General features: G+C 49.9%; 3 protein-coding genes across 3 annotated transcripts in view; 2 read left to right on the top strand and 1 right to left on the bottom strand.

The window, feature by feature from the left end:
- Positions 1-1,924: 1,924 nt before the first annotated feature.
- LOC136965318 (pre-B-cell leukemia transcription factor 1-like) lies at positions 1,925-10,393 on the top strand. Its single transcript, XM_067259424.1, has 9 exons — positions 1,925-2,701; positions 2,922-3,142; positions 4,580-4,653; positions 6,964-7,214; positions 7,306-7,496; positions 7,721-7,856; positions 8,174-8,330; positions 9,176-9,250; positions 9,382-10,393. Exons 2-8 carry the CDS (start codon positions 2,958-2,960, stop codon positions 9,217-9,219), a joined length of 1,038 nt encoding a protein of 345 aa, XP_067115525.1. The 5' UTR covers positions 1,925-2,701; positions 2,922-2,957; the 3' UTR covers positions 9,220-9,250; positions 9,382-10,393.
- A 498-nt stretch (positions 10,394-10,891) lies between these two features.
- On the bottom strand, positions 10,892-14,598 carry LOC136965416 (retinol dehydrogenase 8-like). Its single transcript, XM_067259558.1, has 6 exons — positions 14,493-14,598; positions 12,718-12,879; positions 11,942-12,121; positions 11,754-11,847; positions 11,420-11,603; positions 10,892-11,119 (listed from the first exon to the last, which is right to left on the bottom strand). The coding sequence occupies exons 1-6, from the start codon at positions 14,596-14,598 to the stop codon at positions 10,892-10,894; spliced, it is 954 nt and encodes a 317-aa protein (XP_067115659.1).
- Positions 14,599-16,367: 1,769 nt separating this feature from the next.
- Positions 16,368-25,334, top strand: part of col5a3b (collagen, type V, alpha 3b) — a 33,053-nt gene continuing 24,086 nt past the window's right edge. The window contains exons 1-7 of the mRNA XM_067259227.1: positions 16,368-16,756; positions 20,570-20,737; positions 20,881-21,094; positions 21,172-21,334; positions 23,030-23,152; positions 23,953-24,063; positions 24,737-24,850. Of these exons, the coding sequence (XP_067115328.1) occupies positions 16,669-16,756; positions 20,570-20,737; positions 20,881-21,094; positions 21,172-21,334; positions 23,030-23,152; positions 23,953-24,063; positions 24,737-24,850 (981 nt within the window). The 5' untranslated portion in view covers positions 16,368-16,668. The remainder of the gene's footprint in view (positions 16,757-20,569; positions 20,738-20,880; positions 21,095-21,171; positions 21,335-23,029; positions 23,153-23,952; positions 24,064-24,736; positions 24,851-25,334) is intronic.

Here is a 25,334-nt window from a genome sequence, read left to right as displayed (position 1 = left end):
GTTGATATGTATGGATGTGTGTGGATCTAACAGTGTGTGTAATGTGTGTGTGTGTTGGAGTGAGTGAATCTGTGTGTGTCTAGGAATGCCGGTCAGACAGCTGGACTGATGATTGGCAGCTTGGTTTCCATGGCAAGGGGGGAGGGGTGAGTAAAACTCTGGGACATTAACCCGCCCCCTTTCAGGGTGATTGACGGCTGGAGTTGGCGAGAGAGGGGGAAGGGAGAGAGAGGAGATGGGGGGAGGAGGGGGGTGTGAGAGAGGAGGAGACACACCAGACAGTCCTGGGTTACAGTGGTTGTATGCAGTCCTAGGTTACAGTGGCGGTATGCGGTCCTAGGTTACAGTGGCGGTATGCGGTCCTGGGTTACAGTGGCTGTATGCGGTCCTGGGTTACAGTGGCGGTATGCGGTCCTGGGTTACAGTGGCTGTATGTGGTCCTGGGTTACAGTGGCTGTATGCGGTCCTGGGTTACAGTGGCTGTATGTGGTCCTGGGTTACAGTGGCTGTATGCGGCCCTGGGTTACAGTGGCTGTATGCGGCCCTGGGTTACAGTGGCTGTATGTGGTCCTGGGTTACAGTGGCTGTATGCGGCCCTGGGTTACAGTGGCTGTATGTGGCCCTGGGTTACAGTGGCTGTATGCGGCCCTGGGTTACAGTGGCTGTATGCGGTCCTGGATTACAGTGGCTGTATGTGGTCCTGGGTTACAGTGGCTGTATGCGGCCCTGGGTTACAGTGGCTGTATGCGGTCCTGGGTTACAGTGGCTGTATGCGGTCCTGGGTTACAGTGGCTTTAACACATTCCCCCCGATATTCAAATCTGGTCAAAATGTCCCCCCCAATATATTTATATAAAAATATAAATGTGCTACGCTACGACAGGCAACCACGCACGCTGTCTGAAATTATCATTAAAAAAAATATTTGTCCCCCCTAATGTTGACTCCATGGCTACGGCCTTGCTGTATGGATTACTGTTTTTTTTGCAACACAGGAAGATAAGGTCTGTCTTACACACACACACACAAAATCTGTATGTCCGTGTATTTTCAAGTGTGTGCATTTAAACATGATTCTCACACATATACACACACTCACTCATTTACTCACTAACACACACACATGCACACACTTTTTGAATGTTTAACACACCCTTTCAAGCTGCAGAAATGGTCTGTGCTCATTAGCATTATGCATAGGGTCATGGGGTCAAAGATGAAGGGTGTCTGTGATTGGTGTATGGTGAACATGCTAATGATATGCTAATAAAAATGAACATACTCTGCCACCAAGTCATGAATGTACTCATGCACTCACACATACTCACACACTCAAACAATACTCAACCTGTGTGAAGTGTCAGGTGGCTGAGCGGTTAGGGAATCGGGCTAGTAATCAGAAGGTCGCCGGTTCGAATCCCGGCCGTGCCAAATGACGTTGTGTCCTTGGGCAAGGCACTTCACCCTACTTGCCTGGGGGGAATGTCCCTGTACTTACTGTAAGTCGCTCTGGATAAGAGCGAAATGACTAAATGTAAGTGTGTGTCAGGGCCAGCCCAACCCAATAAACAAACTAAACATTTGTTTAGGGCCCCGCGATTGGTTCGGGACACCCCCCCAAAAAACATTTGTAAAAAATCAAAAGGACCCCATATACCTTCTTTGTTTACGCCCCCCCCCCCCCAAACCCTAGGGCCCGCCCTAATGTGTGTTCAGCAGAGTTCATAGTGGCTCGAGGCCTGCATTCTGTGTCTGACGACGAGACATCAGCGTGTCAACAACACGGTTTCCATGGTTCCGGGAAGCTCGCCCCTCCGCGGTCCGGTGCGTAACTGCAGCTTCCCCCGGGACACGGTGACGTAGCGCCGTGGAGGAGGCCCGCGGAGGGGGGGGGGTGCGTTCGCCAGACTGCCGTGCTGGACGTTGAATGTGTAAGCGCAGGGAGACGCGGGCTTGGCGAGGGACACGGAGAGAGAGCGAAGAAAGAAAGAAAGAGACGAACGGAAGAGAGGAAAATAAACCTTTCACGCAGGTCGAGAAGGAAACCAGGCGGAGCCGTACCCAACCAAGGGAGTTTATTCATTTTAGCTTTTTATTCTTTCTCGTATTTGACTTTTTTCCCTACCGCCCAAGCAGCCCAGTATCTCCCGGAGAGCGAGGACGGGAACAGCTCGGTATCTGTCACGTTGGGCTTTATTGGTCGACCACCGCTAACCAGCCCCAGTTCTTATTGTTCACAACACCGGGATATGGTGCGGTTTCGGGCTGGCTGCAATACCGTGTCTTTCACCGAGACACAGTGTGGATATAGGCCGGAGCGTCCCCCGGTCCACCGGAGAGGAGTTAAGCTCTTACCGAGCTGGTCGAATTGTTGCCATTTTCCTTCCCTCGCAGGCACCGTCCCCGCTTGCGCGCCCTCCCCCCACATTTAGCTGACCGTTTCTCTACCTCTCTTTCTTTCCGCTCTACCTCTCTTTCTCGTTTTTCTTTCTAGGGTTTTTTCTTTCTTCTTAACGCTCGGTCTCAACCGGAGGACAACCCCGGACAGCACGCCTCTCTATTTCGGATTATAAAAGACCAGTGCACATCTGTACAACGGTGGGTTTTTATGCCAAAGAAGACGGTGTTTTTGTGTTGTTGCAGCGGACGCCCCGACGGTTCACGAACTGGTCTTTACTTTGACAAGTAAACTGTTAACACGGTAAGACCTCGCGCCTGTCGGGCAGGAAGAGTGATGCGTTGGCAGCGGTTGTAGCGACCACATTGCTGCCCGTTAGGTCACGGTATCCCGGTGGCGGTTACTTTGAAGCACTTGGTTTGTTCAGGTCCAGATAAAGGCCACCAGCTACTGGCTTTGTGAAGGATTCTCCCTCTCCTCCTCACCATCCACACCGGGGAACCGGACACTTTCCTCCCCCTAGTTTGGTCGCAAAAACGGCGAGATTTTTCTCCCGGGCATGGAGGAGCAGGCCCGCCTGATGTCGGGTCTCGCCGGACTGTCGGGGATGCAGGGGGACATGGTGGAACACGAGGCCGCCCGGAAGCAGCACTCCCTCGGCCAGCCGGGCCAGCAAGACATCGGGGACATCCTTCAGCAGATCATGGCCATCACGGACGAGAGTCTGGACGAAGCCCAGGCCAGGTGACCCGGGCACAGGGAGGCACGGGGAGGATGTGTGTGCATAGAGTGTGCGTGTATGTAAAGAGTGTGGTATTAGACGCTGGTTTTGGGTTCATTTTCATGTGTAGAACAGAACCACGTTTAGCCTGAAACACACACACAGTCACACAAACACGGCCTGCGCGCTCGGTCCCAGGGTAGCACGCAGGCACATTATAGCCCAGCTCGTTAATTCCGCGTGCTGTAATTAATAGTTATATGGTTAGAGGGACGAGGCTCGCGGAGGGGCGCCGGTTTGTTTACTACGGGGCTGCCATGTTTGTGTTTACCTGTACTTCAACGGCGCAAGGTGACGGGCACACACACACATACACACGCTGACCTAGCGCCGGGGCTAAAACTTTCCATATATTTCTTACAGTAATATTCAGACCGTCAACACTCCTCTCTTTCCCTCTTTTTTTTAATCTCTCTATTACTCTCTTACTCTCTTTATAAACACTCCCAACTTTCACGAGCAGAGCCAGGCGGACTAATTAACCAAAACGAGTTTGCGGAGCCACGTGAGATTGATCGGTCATCACGTCATTAACGGAGAATAACGACAAAGGACCGAAGAAAGAGCGGGGGGAGGGGCTGCTGTAGAAATGGAGATGGCCATTTGGGGGTCGGGGCTGTGTGCGCGTGCGAGGGGGTTGGGGCGGGAACCTGCTTATCTGCCTGCGGGTGAGAGAATCTCGGATCGAATATCACACCGTTTGACCCCCTCGCGGTCTGTAAATAGCTCTCCGAAATAATGACCCTGACACACACACACCATAGGCGCTGAGACGCCACAGCATTACCATAGTGTTTACGCTGTTTGTCTGTGCTGGACGCAGGAACAACATCGTTGAACTAGCAGCTCTATGAAGACGTCACGGTGACATTAGAAGTGCAACTGTTAAACTACTACTAAAGAATATTATAAGTATGTTTACATGTATACTTTATAAGGGAGATTGGGTATAAAAATAGATGATAGATAGATGGTTTGATAGATAGGCTAAATAGTGGATGAATAGGTAAATAAAGAGAGGGAGAAAAAGATCCACAGATTTCTCTTACTGACAAACATACATGTATCTCCATCCCAGTGGGGTTGCCAGGTTTGACAGAGTATTTTGGGGTTGCCAGGTTTGTCAGGGTGAGTTGGGGTTGCCAGGTTCAAGGTTGCCAGGTTTGTCAGGGTGTGTTGGGGTTGCCTGGTTCAGGTAAATAGGGTAGTTATGTGCTCAGACCTGCTTAACCTGCGGTCTTTAACAGGTCTAGCCACTAACACTGACCGTATGTATGTGAGAGTGTGTGTGGTGAGTGTGTAAGAGTTTTTGTGGTGAGTGTGTAAGTGATGGTGTGGGTTTCACTTACAACTATATCAGTTTGACTAACTTTGTTCACTTTGTTGTCCCCCCCTAACAGGAAACATGCGTTGAACTGTCACAGGATGAAGCCAGCCCTCTTCAGTGTTCTGTGTGAGATCAAAGAAAAGACAGGTGAGTTCACCAATCAGCACACTGCTAACAGACCTCCATTTCCCCCTCCATCTCCCCCTCCATCTCTCTCTCCTTCCATCTACCCCTCCATCTCTCTCCCCCTCCATCTCTGTCTCTCTTCCTCCCTTCCTCTTTCCCTCATTTCTCCCTTCATAATGATAGAAGGTATAATTGTATGTTTCTCCGGTTTTGACCTGTCAATCACCCTGTCACTCGCACCCTATTGGCCATGAGGGTGAAAGGGGCGGGATTATGGTTGCCTAGGTAACAGCAGTGGTATTTACTCAATGTCTTTCATAGTGGAGAATCCCTTCCAGACGTCTCTTTCCCTCTCCCTCCTCTTTGTTTATGTTGTTGTGTTGTGTGTCTTGTGGTTGGTTGTGTGTAGGAGGGGAGGACCTCTAGTGCCTGTATGTAGCTTGCTGTGTGTGTCAGGTGGCTGAGTGGTTAGACAATCGGGCTAGTAATCAGAAGGTCGCTGGTTTGATTTCTGGCCGTGCCAAAATGACGTTGTGCCCTTGGGCAAGGCACTTCACCCTACTTGCCTGGGGGCAATGTCCCTGTACTTACTGTAAGTCGCTCTGGATAAGAGCGTCTGCTAAATGACTAAATGTAATGTAAATGTGTGTGTGAGTGTGTATTTAGCTTGCTGTGTGTGTGTGTATGTGTGTGTGTTGCGCATGGTGAAGGATTAGCAAGCAAACCGACCTTCTGTTCTCCTAGTAAACAGCATTAGTAGCACCAAGTAGCACCAAGTAGCACCAAGTAGCACCAAGTAGCACCCAGGGCCTGTCATGTGGACAGGGCCTCCCCACTGCCCTCTCACTGGCTCCGTGGTGCCGTTGCCACCCGCTGTCCCTGCTGCGGCCTAGCGCTGCTGGCAACATGCTGACTGATGTACTGAGGTGTTAGAGCTGTGTGTGTGTGTGTGTGTAGGGTTTCAGCAGCATGGGAGGCTGCTCTGTAAACCAGACTAATTATGGATTAATTAAAACTAATGGGACCTGGCTCCTCCAGATTCTGTCCCCCCCCTCCTCTCTCTCTCTCTCTCTCTCTCTCTCTCTCTCTCTCTCTCTCTCTCTCTCTCTCTCTCTCTCTCTGTCTCTGTCTTTCTCCGTCTCTCTCTTCTCCCCCTGCTCTCCCTCTCTTTCTCTCTGTGAGTCAGATTGAGTACTCTATTTAATCTGGCTAATCTGTCACAATAAGGTGTCTGGTCCAGGTTCTGATTCTGGTCCAAGTCCAGAGTAGTCTGGTCTGACCTGGTGGTCTGACCTGGTGGTTTTTTAAACCATTGAACCATACCAGATAAAATGTGGTAGACCAGTGAAATCATGTCATATAATTATTTGTATTTTGTAAATAAAGAAATCAATCTGGAGTCAGAACTGTATTTGGATTGCCAGGTTGGGTCTGGAGTCAGAGTTGTATTTGGGTTGCCAGGTTCTTGATTTTGTTTGGCTGTAGTAGTTGAGGCTGTTGTGTAAATATTAGTGTGTGTGTGTGTGTGTCTGTGTGTGTGTGTGTTTATAAACGGGTAAGAGGCTGCAGCAGGAGGTAATTGCCACCTAATTTACATAACTGTTCAAATTAATGACCTCTCAAATGAGCTTTAATTTTTCACTGGCTGCTTAGGAGCTGCCATAATTAACCACTGTGTGCAAGTTAGTGTGTGTGAGATTGTTAGTGTGTGTATGAGAGAGAGTGTATGTGCGGGAGAGAGTGTGTGTGTATGTGTTGATTTTTGGCAGGAGATGCCAGGAAAAGCAGGAACTGCTACCATAGAAACACAGACACACAAGTGTTACCTCTCTCTCTCTATTCTCCCGCCTCTCCCTCCCCCGCCTCTCTCTCTCTTCCTCTCTCTCCCCCCCTCTCTATAAATTAAGTAAACACACATTTCTTAAACTTGATCTTCTTATAACCATTAGACTCACACCACTGCAAAAATCTGTAGGTAATTGTCTTATGTGATTGTGTGTTGGGCCAGTTTAGTGTGAACTATTAACCTGGTCTGCAATATTCTCAGAATCCCATACAACCAAACCCCCCCCCCCTCCCCCTCACCACCACGTACACTTAAGGTCTGGGTCTGGTCTTGGTCTTGGCCTTGGCCTTGGCCTTGGTCTGGTCTTGGCCTGGCCTGGGTCTGTTCTGGTCTGGCCTGGGTCTGGGAGAGCTGGTCCTGTGAGGAAGTTCTGTCTGCTGGGGTTGGGTGCCCTCTGCTGGACACAGGTGGAACTGCAAACACAACTACACTGTCCTACAGTATCTAACCTTGACTCACATCTCTCCCCTCCCCCCCTACCCCAGTCCTCAGTATCCGTGGGATACAGGAGGAGGACCCCCCGGACCCTCAGATCATGCGGCTGGACAACATGCTCCTGGCAGAGGGCGTGTCCGGGCCAGAGAAGGGCGGGGCCTCAGCAGCAGCGGCGGCGGCGGCAGCAGCAGCAGGAGGAGGAGGGTCGCCTAGCGACGGAAGCATCGAGCACTCCGACTACAGAGCTAAGCTGGCCCAGATCAGACAGATCTACCACTCTGAGCTGGAGAAATACGAGCAGGTACACACACATACACACACACACACTCATATAAACACAAACAGGCCTGCAGTGAGTTCACCAACCATGTGATGTGTTACTGTGTGTGCAGGCCTGCAGTGAGTTTACCAACCATGTGATGAACCTGCTGAGAGAGCAGAGCCGGACGCGTCCCATCTCCCCCAAGGAGATCGAGCGCATGGTGGGCATCATCCACCGCAAGTTCTCCTCCATCCAGATGCAGCTGAAGCAGAGCACCTGCGAGGCAGTCATGATCCTGAGGTCTCGCTTCCTCGACGCCAGGTAGGTGTGTGTGTGTGTGTGGAGTGGGGGTGAGTGTGTGTGTGTGTGAAGGGTGTGTGTGTGTGGAGTGGGTGGGTGTGTGTGTGTGAAGGGGGGGTTGTATTTACATATACATTTTGTTTTACTATTTTGTGCTGAACTAACTGAGAACATCTGTGTGTGTATATGTGGTGTGTGTGTATATCTGGTGTGTGTGTGGTCGGTGTGTGTGTGTGTGTGCGTAGGAGGAAACGTCGTAACTTCAACAAGCAGGCCACAGAGGTCCTGAATGAGTACTTCTATTCCCACCTGTCTAACCCCTACCCCAGCGAGGAGGCCAAGGAGGAGCTGGCCAAGAAGTGCAGCATCACCGTCTCCCAGGTAACCTCCCTCACTGTCTCCCTGGTAACCAACATGACCTGGGGGGGGTCAAATCACTCCGGCCTCGACACCAAAGACACCTGGAGGTCTGGGGCCATCCATGGTTACCAAGGATACATGGTTACCTAGGAGTTAATATTACCTAGGAGACAATTGCCTAGGAGATGATGTAACCTAGTAAACGTGGTAACCTAAGAAACGTGGTAACCTAGGAGACAATGTAACCTAGGAGACATGATAACCTAGGAGACGTGGTAACCTAGGTCACGTGGTTAGCTAGGAGACGTGGTAACCTAGGAGACGTGGTTTGCCCCCAGGTGTCTAACTGGTTTGGGAACAAGAGGATCCGCTACAAGAAGAACATCGGGAAGTTCCAGGAGGAGGCCAACCTGTACGCTGTGAAGACAGCTGTAGACGCCGCCTCCGCCTCCTCCCTGCACAGCCAGGACAACTCCCCCGCCACGCCCAGCTCAGGTACACACACCTGACACACACAGCCACGCCCAGCTCAGGTACACACACCTGACACACACAGCCAAGCCCAGCTCAGGTACACACACCTGACACACACAGCCACGCCCAGCTCAGGTACACACACCTGACACACACAGCCACGCCCAGCTCAGGTACACACACCTGACACACACAGCCACGCCCAGCTCAGGTACACACACCTTACACACATGCAGAAAGCATCCAAAGCTTCTGCAGTCCCCCCCCTCCTTCCCCCCACCACCCATCTCCAGTTGACCAATCAGCTGCCTGTATTGGCTACCCAGCAGCCTGATTCCTGATTGGCTGACCTTCTGCAGGGTCATCAGGGTCGTACAGTCAGCCCACAGACCACACTCACATGAGGTTGGTCTCAGCCAATGGAGAGGACTTATTCCTCAACGCCACTCAGCAGTCACAGGTAGGATGGCAATCAGACCCCCGTAGAGCCCCCCTAATTCCCCCAGCCCCCCTCATCTCTAGACCCCCCCATCTCTAGAACCCCCTAACCACCCTAGACCCCCCCCACCTCTAGACCCCCACTGGACCCCCTCGTGGGGTGGAGACCCGGCCTCTTCTAGTGGTCATGCCTGTCTAACCCTAACCCTGGGATAGACAGGGGGGCTGGTTGACAGTTTACATTCAAAACAACCTCACCCACACTTCCACCCACTCGTGCACAGGTAGAACACCGTCACACACACAACCAAACCCTCTCCTCCCCTCCACCTGTCTTCCTCTCCTTTCCTGTGATCTTTAGAGTATGTTGAATTAATTGTATACCTTTTGTTGACCTCTGTGTGGTGTGTGTGTGTGTGTGTGTGTAGGTGGATACCCAGCCCAGTGCTATACTCCAGAGGGGAGACTATGAAGACCTCCCAGGCCATGACCACTGTCTCCAGGTTAGTAACCATGACAACACAGTCGCCAGGCCTGTAGCCGTGACAACCCCGTCTCCAGATGTTCCTAAGGCAGTCTCCTGTGTATAGTGTGTCCTTGTGTCCATGGTAACCCTGTCTTCCTCTGTCTCCAGGTTAACAGTGCTTGGCTGGACGATACTGACCCTGCCCCCCTCCCCCCTCCCCCAGGGGCACCTGACAGTGTTCATTCTAACACCTGAGGAACACACACACACATATACACTCACACACATACACTCACACACACATATATATATATATATACACACATATACATACCATACACACACACATATGCATATACATACCATACACACACACATATGCATATACATACCATACACACAAACACACATATACATATATACCATGCACACACCATATACACATCGTGTTCACACACACCATAAACATATTCTCACACACACATATGAACACTATACACACACCACACACATACAGACAACAAACATGCACAAACACACATATATAAACACACACATATAGGAGCACACACCTCAACTGCAGGAACTTATTTTTACACACAAACACCTGAGACACACACAATTATACCTTAGACACAAAGGCACACACACATCAGTACTTTAAACACACACACACTACTGAACATAACTGACACACACACACTTCTCTTCAATCTTCCTATACCTCAAGCTGAGCCTTCCCTCCCTCCCTCTCCATCTTCCTCCCTCTCCTCCTCCCCTCTCCAGTCCCTCCCACATTTAATATTTTAATGGAGTCCCCCACTAACCCCCCCCCCCACCACCACCACCACCACCTCTTCTCCTCACCCATTATTATTATTTTCATTATCTTTCTTTCTTTGGTTTTATAATCCCTTTGTTCTTCCTCTGTGGGTTTAAAGATGTTAGCTGAGAGCTCATGTTACACTAACACCATAGAAGAAGAAAACCACCCTCACCCGAGCCTCCGGGTCTTCCATGCATGTGCTAGATGTGTAGACTTGATTGTATTTGAACTTTTCAGTTTTTGGGACTTTGTAAGAAAAGGTTGTTACAGAGGAAAATGTATAACTGCAGAAAATAACCAAAAAGGAATAAAACCCATTGTATGTCAGTTATAACCCTGAGTACTGAGTCAGACGGTGTGTGTGTGTTTGTGGGCAGGCGGGGATGTGTGCAAGTACAACACCCTTTGGGACAAAAACAGAAATTGATTAAGCTATTGACTTTAATCTCGAAATAGATTTATTGAATGTCCTTCATGATTGGTTAAGTGTTTCCATCTGTCTTTGCGTCATTCATCAGCCTTCTCCAGGGTGATATAGATCTAAAGTAAAAAGTATGGCAGCAGTTCAAGAGTGTGTGCATCTATACCTTACATGTACTGTGTATGTATGTCTGCGTGTGTGTATATGTGTATCAGAGTGTGAGTGTGTTTGTACCTGTGTGTGTGTGTGTGTTAGTCAGTGTGTGTATACATGTATCAGTGTGTGTGTGTTAGTCAGTGTGTGTGTCAGAGTGTGTGAATGTGTGTGTGTCAGTGTGTGTCAGTGTGTGTCAGTGTGTGTGTGTGTCAGTGTGTGTATACGTGTATCTGCGTGTGTCAGTGTGTGTATATGTGTATAAGTGTGTGTGTGTGTCAGTGCGGGGCCACGGCTCTGCCCCTCAGACAGCCACAGGTGAGGTACTGCATGGCCTTCATGCTGATGTGCATGAGGGGCCCCAGGTTGAACAGCATGTGGTAGAAGGCCTTCACTGAGAGGCCCCCGGTCTCGTCTGCGTACTTCAGGGCCACGATGGGAGTGTACAGGGGGTTGGTCATGTTCCTGAAGTGGGGACTGTCCGACTCTATCACCTTCTGGGTCACCTGCAGGTCAGGAACACTCAGGTAAACAGGCAGAAACACACTGATGGCTGGCTGGTTGTGACTGGCTGGTTGTGATTAGCTGACTGGCTGGTTGTGACTGGTTGACTGGCTGGCTGGTTGTGACTGGCTGGCTGGTTGTGACTGGCTGGTTCTGACTGGTTCGTTCTAGCTGGCTGGCTGGTTGTGACTGGTTGGCTGGCTGGTTGTCTGTCTGGTTGTGACTGGCTGGCTGGTTGTGGCTGATTGGTTGTGACCGGCTGGTTCTAGCTGACTGGCTGGTTGTGACTGGTTGTGACCTACCCTGGCGATGTCATCGGGGTTCTGCCCCAGGGTCTGGAAGATGTCGAGGGAGGAGGGCAGGTACACGTTCTTGAAGTAGTTGACTGTGTCTGCATCTGCTCCTGGAAACTCCTTCTGACGAACATCCTCAATCATCTTAGCCTCAAACTCTGTATGCACTGGGCCTGGCTCGATCATGGACATGCTGGAGGGCAGGGGGGGGGGGGAGGAGGAAGGATCCAGAGATAAGGAAATGAGAAGAAGACTTAAGGGACTTGAGAAGCCTGAGGCAGTGGGCAGGGACATGCTGGTAAGTGTAGGAGCAGTGCATTGTGGAAGTTGTAGTCGTACTTACGTGACGTTGAACTTGAGCAGCTGCACAGCCAAACTCTCACAGAAGCCCTCAATAGCAAACTTAGACGCTGCATACACATCGTTAAACACCACCCCTGCACACACACACACCCACACACACACAAATGAGACTTGTCTGGTCCTTTCCTCCTCCCTTCTCTCCTCCCTCACCTCCCTCCTCCTCCCTACCTTGTAGGCCCATCACGCTGCTGATCACGATGATGTGGCCTCCTCTCCTCCTCTTCATGTCTGGCATCACCTCCTTGATCATCCTGATCACACCGAACACGTTGGTCTCAAACACCTGTTTCATCTCCTGCATGGGGATGCTCTCCAGAGGCCCCACCAGACCGATCCCCGCGTTGTTGACTGTGGAGGGGGGGGGGGGGGGGGGTAAGGAGGAGGCACCAGTAGCACAGCACACTTGTGTTTCTGATGTTTTACAGTGTTGACCAGCAGGTGGCAGCACAACAACACAGAGCATCATGTCTCATTTCTGGAATCTGTGTGTGTAGAATAAGAACAATAATGTTGATCATTATTATTAGCAGACACTTCAATCCACAGAGATACGGTGTGTGAGTGTGTGTGAGTGAGTGTGTGTGTATGGTGTGTGTGTGTGAGTGTGTGTATGGTGTGTGTGTGAGTGAGTGTGTGTATGGTGTGTGTGTGTGTGAGTATGGTGTGTGTGTGTATGGTGTATGGTGTGTGTGTGTGTATGGTGTGTGTGTGTGTGAGTATGGTGTGTGTGTGAGTGAGTGTGTGTATGGTGTGTGTGTGTGTGTGAGTATGGTGTGTGTGTGTGTATGGTGTATGGTGTGTGTGTGTGTGTATGGTGTGTGTGTGTGAGTGTGTGTGTGTATGGTGTGTGTGTGAGTGAGTGTGTGTATGGTGTGTGTGTGTGTGAGTATGGTGTGTGTGTATGGTGTATGGTGTGTGTGTGTGTGTGAGTGAGTGTGTCTTACTGAGCACGTCTACATGGCGATCCTTGATGCTGTTGATACAGTCTGTGACAGACTGGTCCGTGCAGACGTCCAGCGTGGCCAGGGTCAGCGTGCGTCCATACGCCTCCCCCGCTGCCTCCACCAGCTTCTCCTTACGCTTCAGGTCACGCATGGTCGCTATGACTACAGGGGGGGGGTCATTGTGAGTTCACAGTCCACAAACTAAACTTTCTCTCCCCTCCTCCTTCCTCCCAATGACCATGTCTGGGGTCAACCAAAGTTCACTGCTACATAAAGAGAGGAGGGAGGGAGAGAGAGAGCAAGGGAGGGAGGGAGAGTTGTGGTCAAGGTGTCATAATAGTCTGTTGAGGAGTGGTTACACCTTTTCGCTCTCCTCCCCTTCCTCCCTGCCTCCCCCCTCAGAGAAAATAAGTTACAGGTTGCTGCATGTCCCCTGGAATGCTTGTACTGTAGGCTTAGTGCAAGTGTGTCTAGTTCCTGTGTGTGGGTGTGTGTGTGTCTAGTACCTGTGTGTGTGTGTGTGTCTAGTACCTTTCTGTGTGTAGTGAGTGTGTGCAGTGACTGCATTCTGCGTTGTAGAACTGTGCAATCGTTCAAGAACAGTGAGGAGAGAAAGAGGAGAGATAGAGAGAAGACAAAGCGAGAGGAGAGAGAGGTGAGGGAGGACAGAGGGAGAGATAAAGGGTGAGAGTGAGAGTATGGTGGAGAGATAACGGGTGAGAGTGAGAGTATGATGGAGAGATAACGGGTGAGAGTGAGAGTATGATGGAGAGATAAAGGGTGAGAGTGAGAGTATGATGGAGAGATAAAGGGTGAGAGTGAGAGTATGATGGAGAGATAAAGGGTGAGAGTATGATGGTCACTTGTCCTCCCCTCTCTTCGCCTCCCCTCTCTCTCTCTTCCTCCCTTCTGTTGCTCCTCCCTCTCTCAGTCTAAAATAGCTCCACCAGGCCAGGATCAGAGCATCTTAGCATCAGATTAGCGTTAGCAACCCCAGGTCTCCAGAAATAACCCCCCACCTGCCTGGCTCCCTGCCCAGAGACATAGCCCCTGGCTGGGATGGGTCTGGCAGCAAGAAGGAGGCTTGCATGGGACTGGTGAGGATTAAGTACAGATCAGAGACATAACCAGCCATGTGTGTGTGTGTGTTTACATTCCCAGCTGCTCACAATGTCGCAGACACACACACACACTCAAACAAACAAACACACACAGTCTCTCTCACACACATATCACTTATACTATATAACAGTGGTTCTCAACCCTGGTCCTCAAGTACCCCCTGTCCTGCATGTTTTAGATATTTCCCTGGTCCAACACACCTGATTCAAATGAATGGTCGTTAACAGGCTTCGGCATAACTAGATAACGACCCATTCATTTGAATCAGGTGTGTTGGAGCAGGGAAATATCTAAAACATGCAGAACAGGGGGTACTTGAGGACCAGGGTTGAGAACCACTGCTATATAACATCACACCATATGCTACTGTACAGTGTACAGTATCTACAGCAGTGTTTCTCACCCTGGCCCTCAAGGACCCCCTGTCCTGCATGTTCTAGATGATTCCAACACCTGATTCTAATGAATGGGTCATTATGAAGCTCAGCAGAAACCTGCAAACGAACGTTCATTAGAATCAGGTGTGTTGGAGCAGGGAAACATCTAGAACATGCAGGACAAGGGATCATTGAGGAAAATCAGAATTTATCATTGAATCTCATCAGATTCTCTCAATTCCTGTCACTCTCCATCCACCTCTCTCTCTCTCTCACCGTGATACCGTTGCTTCTCATCCTTGGCCAGCATCACGGCCATCCGCAACCCGATACCGGAGGAGCAGCCGGTAATTAGTACCACTTTCTGTCCCGCATTCGCCATGCCTCAACTGTATCGGTAACGGACACGCTGCTGTCCGGTGGGGTCGGGGGTTCTGGATACGAGCCCTGGAGAATGAGACGAGTTGCGAGCCACAATAAGCGGATAACACACACACACGTCCAGTGACCAAAGGGGGGGGGGGGGGGGGGGGGGGGGGGGGGGGGTCACATGGACAACAACAGCACGGTGATTATCTAACTGGCAGATTGCCGGTTGGTCGCCTCGCTCTTCTCGCATAGTTTCACGTTCCGGTACTTGGTGTCGTGACAGAAGGTTTGTTCAGTCTCGCTACTGAGTCTCACCGTTATCTCGTAAACACAACGTAAACCTCACCGAACCCCAATCACCGACAAACTGAGATTAAACTAATTTCCTCATCGATTTCCCAGCGTGCATTTCCTATCTGTTCCGCTCTGGCGCCATCTAGCGGCAGATACATTTTCCAGTTTACTTGCGAAAAACGTAGAGATGCCATCAAAGATGTTGAATTACAATGATACATACTTGGTTGACCGACTATACTTAATGGACTATACGTCTAACATTAGTGACAGACACATATTCACTTCTGCTGTAACACCTTCGTAAGGAATCGGGCTAGTAATTGAAGGTTGCCAGTTCGAATCCCGGCCGTGCCAAATGACGTTGTGTCTTTGGGCAAGGCACTTCCCCCTACTTGCCTCGGGGGAATGTCCCTGTACTCACTGTAATCGCTCTGGATAAGAGCGTCTGCTAAATGACAAAATGTAAATGTAAGGGAGTGGGTTTAGAGATACATCTGGAATCCACCCAAGACGGGAGGGAAAAGAGAACGTGTGTCTGTGTGTTCACACCTGATAACCTGCTGGAAGTTTTCACATGTGTTTTGTCTTATGATGAGGGAGTCTCACACCCAAAGGAGGGGAGAACACACACAGAGAGAGAGAGGCAGAGAGAGAGAGAGACAGAGATGAGGGGGAGAGAAAGAGAGAGAGAGAGAGAGAGAGAGAGAGGAGGGGGAGTGAGGGGGAGAGAGAGAGTAGAGGGGGAGAGGAGGAGGATGTGTTCCTACTTTTAATAAGAAGTTCCTTCAGCAGATACTTTTCTCCAAAGAAAGAGGGGGGATTTGAACCTGTAACCTCTCAATCTGCAGGCAGATGTTCTACCACTGAGCTGTACCAAATTACATGTGTGTGAATGTGTGTGTTTGTGTGAGTGTGTGTTGGATATTAAAGAGTGTCTGTGGGTGTGTTAGAGTATGTGTTACCTGCTGCCTACCTGGATTTCAGCCTGTGGCTGTTTCCACTGGAGCACAAGGTGCTCAACACCTGAGTGTGTGTGTCTGTGTGTGTGTGTGTGTGAGGGAGGGAGAGAGAGGGAGACAGAGCAAGGCTGGGCAGAGACAGGAATCTGCAGCAGCATATTTCTATTAGTCGGGCAGCTCCGTTCTGTCCTAGCATGCCAGGGTCTCCAGAGTGTGTGTGTGTGTGTGTGAGTGAGTGTGTGTGACCAGAGAGACAGAGAGAGAGACAGAGAGAGAGACAGACAGAGGAAAGGGAGAGAGGAAAGAAGGAGGAGAGACAGAGAGAGAGAGAGTACCTGGTATAATCTGATACCATAGTTTTGTTTTTGTTGCTCATTATTTGTGAGCCGTATTTCTGTGGGCATGAGACAATCGTTTCTGTAACCGCAACAACTCTGCCGCGAGGCTAATTCTAGGAGGGAGGGCTCACCGGAAAAGGAGGGAGGGAGGAGAGAAGGAGGGAGGAGAGAGGGGGAGAGAAGGAAGGAGAAGGAGGGAGGAGAGAGGGAGAGAGAAAGTTGACGGGTGTTGGCAGACATAATGTGAGTGAGGGTTTCTGGCAACGAAAACTGAGTTTTATTTTCCCTTTCATCCGTCCATCACAGATCAACCGGACGACCGGACGTGGGGAGCACTGGAGACGGGATACATGTACCGTTCATGGCCGTGAAAGTCTGTAGCCCCGCGTGCAGCCGGCGTTAATCCCCGCTGTTGCACAGGTACCAAGTGGAGCGCAAGGACACCCGGGACTAAGCGTTGACAGACAGTTAAAAAAAATTGGGTGAAAGATGCACCGACCGCCGCGGGACAGTTGGATATGTCCGTTTGTGCTTCTCGTAACTGCCGTTCTGCACACCACGCGCGCAGCACAATCAGGTAAATCGAGATATCCGAATAAACGGCTGTGCAGGAGAGTTACTGTAACTCTCACCTTCCTCCCGTAGCAATATCTACCCCTCCATGTTTCTGTGTAACCCTACCCCTCCATGTTTCTGTCTGCACTCTCTTTCAGTCCCTATATATCTCTCCCCAGTTTTCCTCTCTCATCTCCCCCACCTCTCGCTCCCCATCTCTCTCCCCCCCCCCTCTCTCCACCCCCTCTCCCCATCTTTCTCCCCCTCTGGTTCTCTCCGTGCTGGTCCTTCGTGCTGGTTCGGGCTTGTCTCTGAAAGCTCGCTCTGTCTCTGTCTCTTTAGCGCATGCGGCGACCCGTTACCATGGCGCTGTTTACCGGTATTTAACCACCGGATCAATATAGACTCAAACTGAAACACCAGGCCATGGGCATCTAGGTGTGTGTGTCTCTGTGTGTGTGTGCGTGTGTGTGTGTGTAGCAGAGGTGGCACCACAGGTCCAAAAGTGGTGGGGCAAAATTTGAGACATACTGGCGTTTTCGGTAACCATCTGCACTGACTCGTTTTTTAATACGGTCTATGCTCGAGAGCGTTAACAGCAATGAGTTGTTGAGGGGGGGGGGGGGGGGGGGGGGATCGATGCTCTGCCTCTGGGCCCGGGTTGGCTGTTGCTAGGAGATCACTGTGATTGACAGGTGCATCACTTGTTGCAGTCATCGTTTGAAATAGTGCGTTATAGTCAACAGAGTAAACGGGCTGAAATGTGGAGAAGTATTTTATCAACTTGTTCAATTGCAAGAATAAATAAAGTTTTTTTTTTTTTTTTATAATTAAATACATTAAATGCGCTCAATACTCCGCTGAGTGGAAAGTATTGGGGCAAATGCTCAACACGTGTGCCGGCAGCTCTGGTGTGTAGGTAAGAAGGGTGTGTGTGTGTGTGTGTGTGTGTGTAGGTAAGAAGGGTGTGTGTGTGTGTAGGTAAGAAGGGTGTGTGTGTGTGTAGGTAAGAAGGGTGTGTGTGTGTGTAGGTAAGAAGGGTGTGTGTGTGTGTAGGTAAGAAGGGTGTGTGTGTGTGTGTGTGTGTCTGGGCATGTCTGTACCTCCAGGCTTTACAGGAAATGCAGGCCCCTCAGTTTTCAGCTCTGATTGGCTGACTGGTCCAGTGTCCCTGGTTGGCTGATTATGCTCTCAGGGTGTGCCTTCTTTGCCTCATCTGCTGACCCCTGACCCTGATCCCTGACCCTGACCCCTGACCCTGACCCCTGACCCTGACCCCTGACCCTGACCTAGTAATGAGAGACTTCTGCAGCTCTACAGGTCAGAGGTCAGAGTCATCGCTGCTCAGTGGCACGTGTGTGTGTGAGAGTAAGTGTGTGTGTCTTTGTGTGTGTGTATTCAGAGTTGATGTGGTGGACAGGTGGTGATATAATAACATCCCAGCTGGATAGACACATGCCAGGCTTTCTGTGTCTGTTTGAGAGAGAGAGGAGGTAGAGAGAGAGAGAGAGAGAGAGAGAGAGAGAGAGAGAGGAGGGTGGTAGCGAGAGAGGGAGAGGGAGGTAGAGAGAGAGGTAGAGAGAGAGAGGAGGGAGGTAGAGAGAGAGAGAGAGAGAGAGAGGGAGGTAGAGAGAAAGAGAGAGAGAGGTAGAGAGAGAGAGGGAGGTAGAGAGAGAGAGAGAAGTTAGAGAGAGAGGGAGGTAGAGAGAGAGAGAGGGAGGTAGAGAGAGAGAAGAGGGAAGTAGAGAGAGAGAGAGAGAGAGAGAGAGAGAGAGAGAGAGGGAGGTAGAGAGAGAGAGGAGGGAAGTAGAGAGAGAGAGACGGAGGTAGAGAGAGAGAGGAGGGAGGTAGAGAGAGAGGGGTAGAGAGAGAGAGGAGGGAGGTAGAGAGAGAGAGAGAGGGAGGTAGAGAGAGAGAGGAGGGAGGTAGAAAGAGAGAGAGAGAGAGAGAGAGAGAGAGAGAGAGGGAGGTAGAGAGAGAGAGGAGGGAGGTAGAAAGAGAGAGAGAGAGAGAGAGGGAGGTAGAGAGAGAGAGGAGGGAGGTAGAGAGAGTGTAACATCAGGTAATAACAGCTTCCAGATCAGAAGCAGCTTTTCTGTGTGCGTGTGTGTGTGACAGAGAGCAAGAGAGAGAGAGTGTGTCTGTGTGTGTGTGTGTTAATGTGTGTGAGTGAGTGTGTATGGTGTATGTGTGTAGTGTTTGTTAATTTGAGTGTGTTAGTGTGTGTGTGTGTGTGATTAGACTGTCATTATTTCCTGGTCAGGGTGAAGAATGTAACAAGGTCCTAATGTCTGAGATCTCTTTCACATCCCCTCCAATACTCTCTCTCTCTCTCTCTCTCTCTCTCTCTCTCTCTCTCTCTCTCTCCCTCTCCCTCTCACTCTCCCTCCCTCCTCTCTCTCTCTCTCTCTCTCTCTCTCTGTCTCTCTCTCTCTCACACACACACACACACACACACACATCTGGATTCCAGAAGAGACTCCTGCTTCAGTAATATGAACTATGTGTGTGTGAGTGTGTGTGTCTAAGTGTCTGCACATGAGTGTGTGTTTGTGTGTGTGTGCACGTGCGTGTTTGTGTGAAGGTACATTTGTAAGTCACTCATACAATCATTCAAAACACACACACACACACTAACACACACAAACACACACACATGGTTGTGAGCAGTAGCAGCCTCCTCAGTCTGACCCTTGATCTCCCTGGATGTCATCCAGGGCAGGAGACATGTCCGTAGATTACCCATGATCCTTTGTGGTAAAAAAATGTGTAACTTGGTTTTATAAGTATTCCTATATATACTCATCCTAGATCTACTCGTCCTAGATCTACTCGTCCTAGATGTACTTGTTCTAGATCTACTCGTCCTAGATGTACTCGTCCTAGATCTACTCGTCCTAGATCTACTCGTCCCAGATTTACTCATCCTAGATCTACTCGTTCTAGATCTACTCGTCCTAGATCTACTCGTCCTAGATCTACTCGTCTTAGATGTACTTGTCCTAGATCTACTCGTCCTAGATGTACTCGTCCTAGTCCTAGATGTACTCGTCCTAGATGTACTCGTCCTAGATCTACTCGTCCTAGATGTACTCGTCCTAGATGTACTCGTCCTAGATCTACTCGTCCTAGATCTACTCGTCCTAGATCTACTCGTCCTAGATCTACTCGTCCTAGATGTGTGTCAGCACGTGTCTGGGTGTCTCTTCTATTCTTTATACGCTAACCCTAACCCTATACAAGGCCACTGCAGTTTATAACATTCTGCTCTGTTGACTGTCACAGCTTATAGGCTGACAGTTAGTATGTGCATGTGAACTGTGTGTGACATGTCTGTGAATGTGTGTGTGTGTTCAAAGCTCCAGGTTATAACTGGAGCTGGAACCGAACTGATTAGGACGTCTGACACACACCACACACACACTGTGTGTATGTGTTTGTTGGGTATGTGTCCATGTGTGTGTGTGTCTATGTGTTTGTTGGCAATGTGTTCATGTCTGTGTGTAAGAGAGAAAGATAAATACAAAGTAAGATTCAGAGAGATCAAGAGATAGATACTAAGAGAGAGAAACAGAGAGGTGCAGCTGGGTAGAATGTTTCATGAAGTGACTTAATTGTGTAGATTTTATAGGTCGACATACCATGGACCTTACGTATCTCTCACACTGTTAAAACATCTGTGTGTGTGTTTGTGTGTGTGAGTATGTGTGTGTAGGTGTGTGTGTATGTATTTGTGTGTGTGATTGTATGACATCGTACTAACACAACTAATTGTAGCTTTTACTCAATCATGACTCATTTCTGTTTGCTGACCCCGCCCCTCCCTTGTCCTCAGCCAATGCGGTGGATGTGCTGAGGGTGCTGGCCCTATCAGAAGATATGGAGGGCGTGTCACTGGAGGCAGGGCTCTGCACCAGTAGGCGGGGCCAGGAGGAGACCGACCTATCACTGAAGATCAGCAGGAAGATTCAATTGAGTGTGCCCACAAAACAGCTGTTCCCAGGTAGAACAGAGAACACATAGAACACAGAATATAGAACATATCTAACTATCTATATAGATCAGAGAACACATCTATGTTTATATTACTATATGTTTATAGCCATGTCTCCCTGTGTGTGTGTGTGTTTATATAACCCTGTCCAGCCTCGGGGTTCCCGGAGGACTTCTCGGTGGTGATGACGGTACGGGCAGCGCGGGGCTCCCAGGTGTTCCTGCTGTCTCTGTACGACCCCCAGGGCTCGCAGCAGCTGGGCCTGGAGCTGGGCCGCTCCCCTGTCTTCCTGTACGAGGACCAGCAGGGCCTGCCCCCCCCACACCTCTACCCCACCTTCAGGAAGGTGCAGCTGGCGGACGGCAAGTAGGTACACACACACACACACACACACACACAGATGTTTCAACCATGTATACCTACGTATGTGTGTGTGTGTCCAGGTGGCACAGGGTTGCCTACAGTGTGGAGGGCCAATCAGTGACTTTGTTCCTGGACTGTGAGAAGGTTGTGACCCTTGACCTCCAGAGAGGCCCTGCCCCCCAGGTGAGCACTGAGGGCGTGACCGTGTTCGGGACACGCCTCCTGGACGAAGATGTATTCGAGGTGGGTTACACCTGTCACACCTGTTACACCTGTTACACCTGTTACACCTGTCACACCTGTCACACCTGTTATTGTTTGTCTTTAGGTGTGTGTGAGTGTTACTGTGTGTGTGTTACTGTGTGTGTGTTACTGTGTGTGTGTTACTGTGTGTGTGTGGTCAAGGTACTATCACTACCACCATCACTATAACATTATGGTATTGTTGTGGGCATAGCTACAAACAGGAGTACAGCACAGTGGTTAGAGAGCACTTAACTGCAGATCAAGATCTTAAATCCACCCCAGGTAGGGCTTTGGGAGACAACATCTTCTAAATGATGTCATTGGGTGTGCTCAAGCCTTCGGCGAGCACAACCATTGTTCTCTCTCATATATATTCTTTATTTATTATTATTATTATTGATTTCCCCACCCCTAAGGATCCCTCAATATTTGGGCTACATAGACAACGTCGGTGTCAAAAGGTTCGTCTTGTTAGTGATTGCATTGCTTGTATTTTTATTTACGTTACGTTGCACGGTTTAGGAGGTTACAAAGTTTTTGTGGCAAAAAGTGCCTTGTGTGCAAAAGGGAACTCAGTGCTAGCCTAATGTCACAACGTCATCACATGTTAGCAACAACGCAAAGATGCGACGTTCTAGTAAGACAGACAGTGATATCAGCGATCCCTCAGCATTAATACCATAGCTAAAAGTCTAGGAAAGTTGAGGCTACTTGGTTCCCCTTTGTTCTTTTGGTGAGGAGTCTCACAAGCCCTACTTACCCAGCGTCATGGAGCCGACCAGCTAAATACTTATGTAGCACTAGCGTTGCTACCTGCATATACCTACAGCTGGCAGCTGTGTTCCGTTTTGCTCCTAGATTCAGACCTAGCCCCGGTCAATTGTAGAGATAGCTAACTACTACACTTCTGCTGTGGGGGAATCACAGAAGCTAACCAGTCGAAGGGCGTACAAAAATACAGGAGCACTCCCCACAATTTCCCCAGAAATTGTACCCTCTCTAGTTATTACTGCATCACTGGGATCAGGAAGGGGTAGGGTTCCTGTTCCTAGAGACGAGAGCGAGGAAGCCCCCTCTAGTGTTGGGGGTGGAGTACACACACACACCTACACACACACACACACACACACCCACATACATCTACACAAACACACACACCTAAACACACACACATCTACACACACACACACATACACCTACACACACACGTCTACACAGTGTAGCAGGTGTTTCAGAACCAAACAGCACTGGCGCCAGTTGGGTTTAAAGTTCTGGATACATTTATCTGGAAAAGGATGATTAAAGTGCTGGTAAAATCCCTTTGATCCTATGAACACACACACACACACACACACACAGACACACACACACACACACACACACACAGACACACACAGACACACACACACACACACACACACACACACACAGACATTGTTACAGACTTTAGTAGGAAAGTTCTCCAGACATCTCAAGGTACCAGATAACATGTTTTACTACTTACAGAAATGCTAATAAATGTGTGTGTTTGGTGTGTGTGTGTGTATGGTGTGTGTGTGAGTGTGTATGGTGTGTGTGTATGGTGTGTGTGTATTGCGTGTGTGTGTGTGTATGGTGTGTGTGTATGTTGTGTGTGTATTGCGTGTGTGTGTGTGTATGGTGTGTGTGTATGGTGTGTGTGTGTGTGTGCAGGGAGAGATCCAGCAGCTTCTCATCATTCCAGACCCCAGAGCAGCAGAGAGCTACTGTGAGGACTACATCCCAGACTGCCATGCCCCCTTGCCTTACGACAGCCTATCACGTCAGCCAGAGGAGGTGAGGGACTATCAGGCAGCTCTCCTCCTCCATCTCTCTCTCCTCCTTCTCTCCATCGATCTCCTCCTTCTCTCCTTCTTCTCTTCCTCTAGCAGTCTAACCAGTGATACATGTGTCTGGCAGACTTCCTGTCCGTGTGCCAGTTCACTTCCTGTCTGTATGCCAGTTCACTTCTTGTCTGTGTGCCAGCAATGTTTTACATCACTCCTAACAGCAGGAGACCAGATACACTGACCTCAGAGGGAGAGAGAGAGGGGGAGAGAGAAGGGGGGAGAGAGAGAGAGGGGGAGAGAGAAGGGGGGAGAGAGAGGGAGAGAGAGAGGGGGAGAGAGAGATTGAGAGAGAAGGGGGGAGAGAGAGAGAGAGAGAGAGGGGGAGAGAGAAGGGGGGAGAGAGAGAGAGAGAGAGAGGGGGAGAGAGAAGGGGGGAGAGAGAGGGAGAGAGAGAGGGGGAGAGAGAGAGAGAGGGGAGAGAGAGAGAGAGAGGGGGAGAGAGAGGGAGAGAGAGAGGGGGAGAGAGAGATTGAGAGGGAGAGAGGGGGAGAGAGAGGGGGAGAGAGAGGGGGAGAGAGAGAGGGGGGAGAGAGACGGGGAGAGAGAGGGGGAGAGAGAGGGGGGGAGAGAGACGGGGAGAGAGAGAGGTGGAGAGAGAGAGAGAGAGAGAGAGGGGGAGAGAGAGGGGGAGAGAGAGGGGGAGAGAGAGAGGGGGAGAGAGAGAGGGGGAGAAACAGAGAAAATAGTCAGATTTCAGCTGAGAACAGAAGCTATACTCTAAGGTGTCCGTTGCCATGGTGTTGTTAGGTGGAGCGTCCACCCCGGCAACCGGTGGAGGAGGTGTTTGACTACAACGACTCTTACACTGACCTGGACGTCTCCACGGTTACGACGGGGTCAAACATCACTGAGTATGAGGTGAGTCTGACACACACACACACTCACTCACACACACAAACACACACACACACACTTACACGCTCACACATACATACACACACCTTCACACACACACATTTCCACACCATTTCACTTCCATTCAAAATGGTTTTTCTCTAACCCCTAACCCACCTAATAACCTGTAACCCCTAACCTCTAACCTCTAACCCCTAACCCTAATGGTGTTTCTCTAACCTCTAACCCCTAACCTCTAACCCCTAACCCCTAACCCTAATGGTGTTTCTCTAACCCCTAACCTCAACCTCAACCCTTGATGTAACTGGAACTCTATCTCTAGTTCTGGCCTTTGGCTTTTCACAATGTATGGTTCATGTGTTGGCTACAAGCCAAGTTTGGGGCTATCTCGTTGTTATGATCAGTGACCTATTCACTTTTGTAAAACTCTCTCTTGGAAGTCGCTTTGGATAAAAGCGTCTGCTAAATGAATACATGTAAATGTAAATGTGTCATTTGAACCCTGATTGTAAAACATTGTGTAAAAAGCATTTAAAGTTCTGGGCCACTGGGTGTGTGTTCACCAGCACGGTGGAGGTGATTACTATTCACCCACACCAACATGGAAAGGTGACATGTTTTATTTCTGTGTGTGTGTGTGTGTGGTGTTTATGGTGTGTGTGTGGTGTGCGTGCAGATCGTGGAGTATGAAGACTATGACCAGGTGAGAGAGTATGAATACGAGGAGGAGGAGTACAACGAGCGGTTCGGATTGGCTGAGAGGGAGGGGGCAGAGACCTGGAACGCACTGGTACACACAATGCACCCTGTTTCCTGTCATTTAGAACTTTGTTACTGTCCACTACTAACCCTAACCCTACTAACCCTAACCCTAACTTTGTTACTGTCCACTTACTGTCCACTCCTCTCAACTGTTTCCACCCCTCCTCCCTCCCTCCCTCCCCCTCTCTTCTCTCCTCTCTCCTCCTCTCTCCTCCAATCTCCTTGTCTCTCTTCCTCTCTCCTCCTCTCTCCTCCCATCTCCTTGTCTCTCCTCCTCTCTCCTTCTCTCTCCTCCCATCTCCTTGTCTCTCCTCCTCTCTCCTCCCATCTCCTTGTCTCTCCTCCTCTCTCCTCCTCTCCTCCCATCTCCTTGTCTCTCCTCCTCTCTCCTCCCATCTCCTTGTCTCTCTTCCTCTCTCCTCCCATCTCCTTGTCTCTCCTCCTCTCTCTTCCCATCTCCTTGTCTCTCCTCCTCTCTCCTCGTCTCTCCTCCTCTCTCCTCCCATCTCCTC

Source organism: Osmerus mordax, chromosome 21 (assembly GCF_038355195.1).
Source record: "Osmerus mordax isolate fOsmMor3 chromosome 21, fOsmMor3.pri, whole genome shotgun sequence".
NCBI lineage: Eukaryota > Metazoa > Chordata > Actinopteri > Osmeriformes > Osmeridae > Osmerus > Osmerus mordax.
Note: the sequence above shows the minus strand (reverse complement) of the source record. Positions and strands in the feature narration are given on the sequence as shown.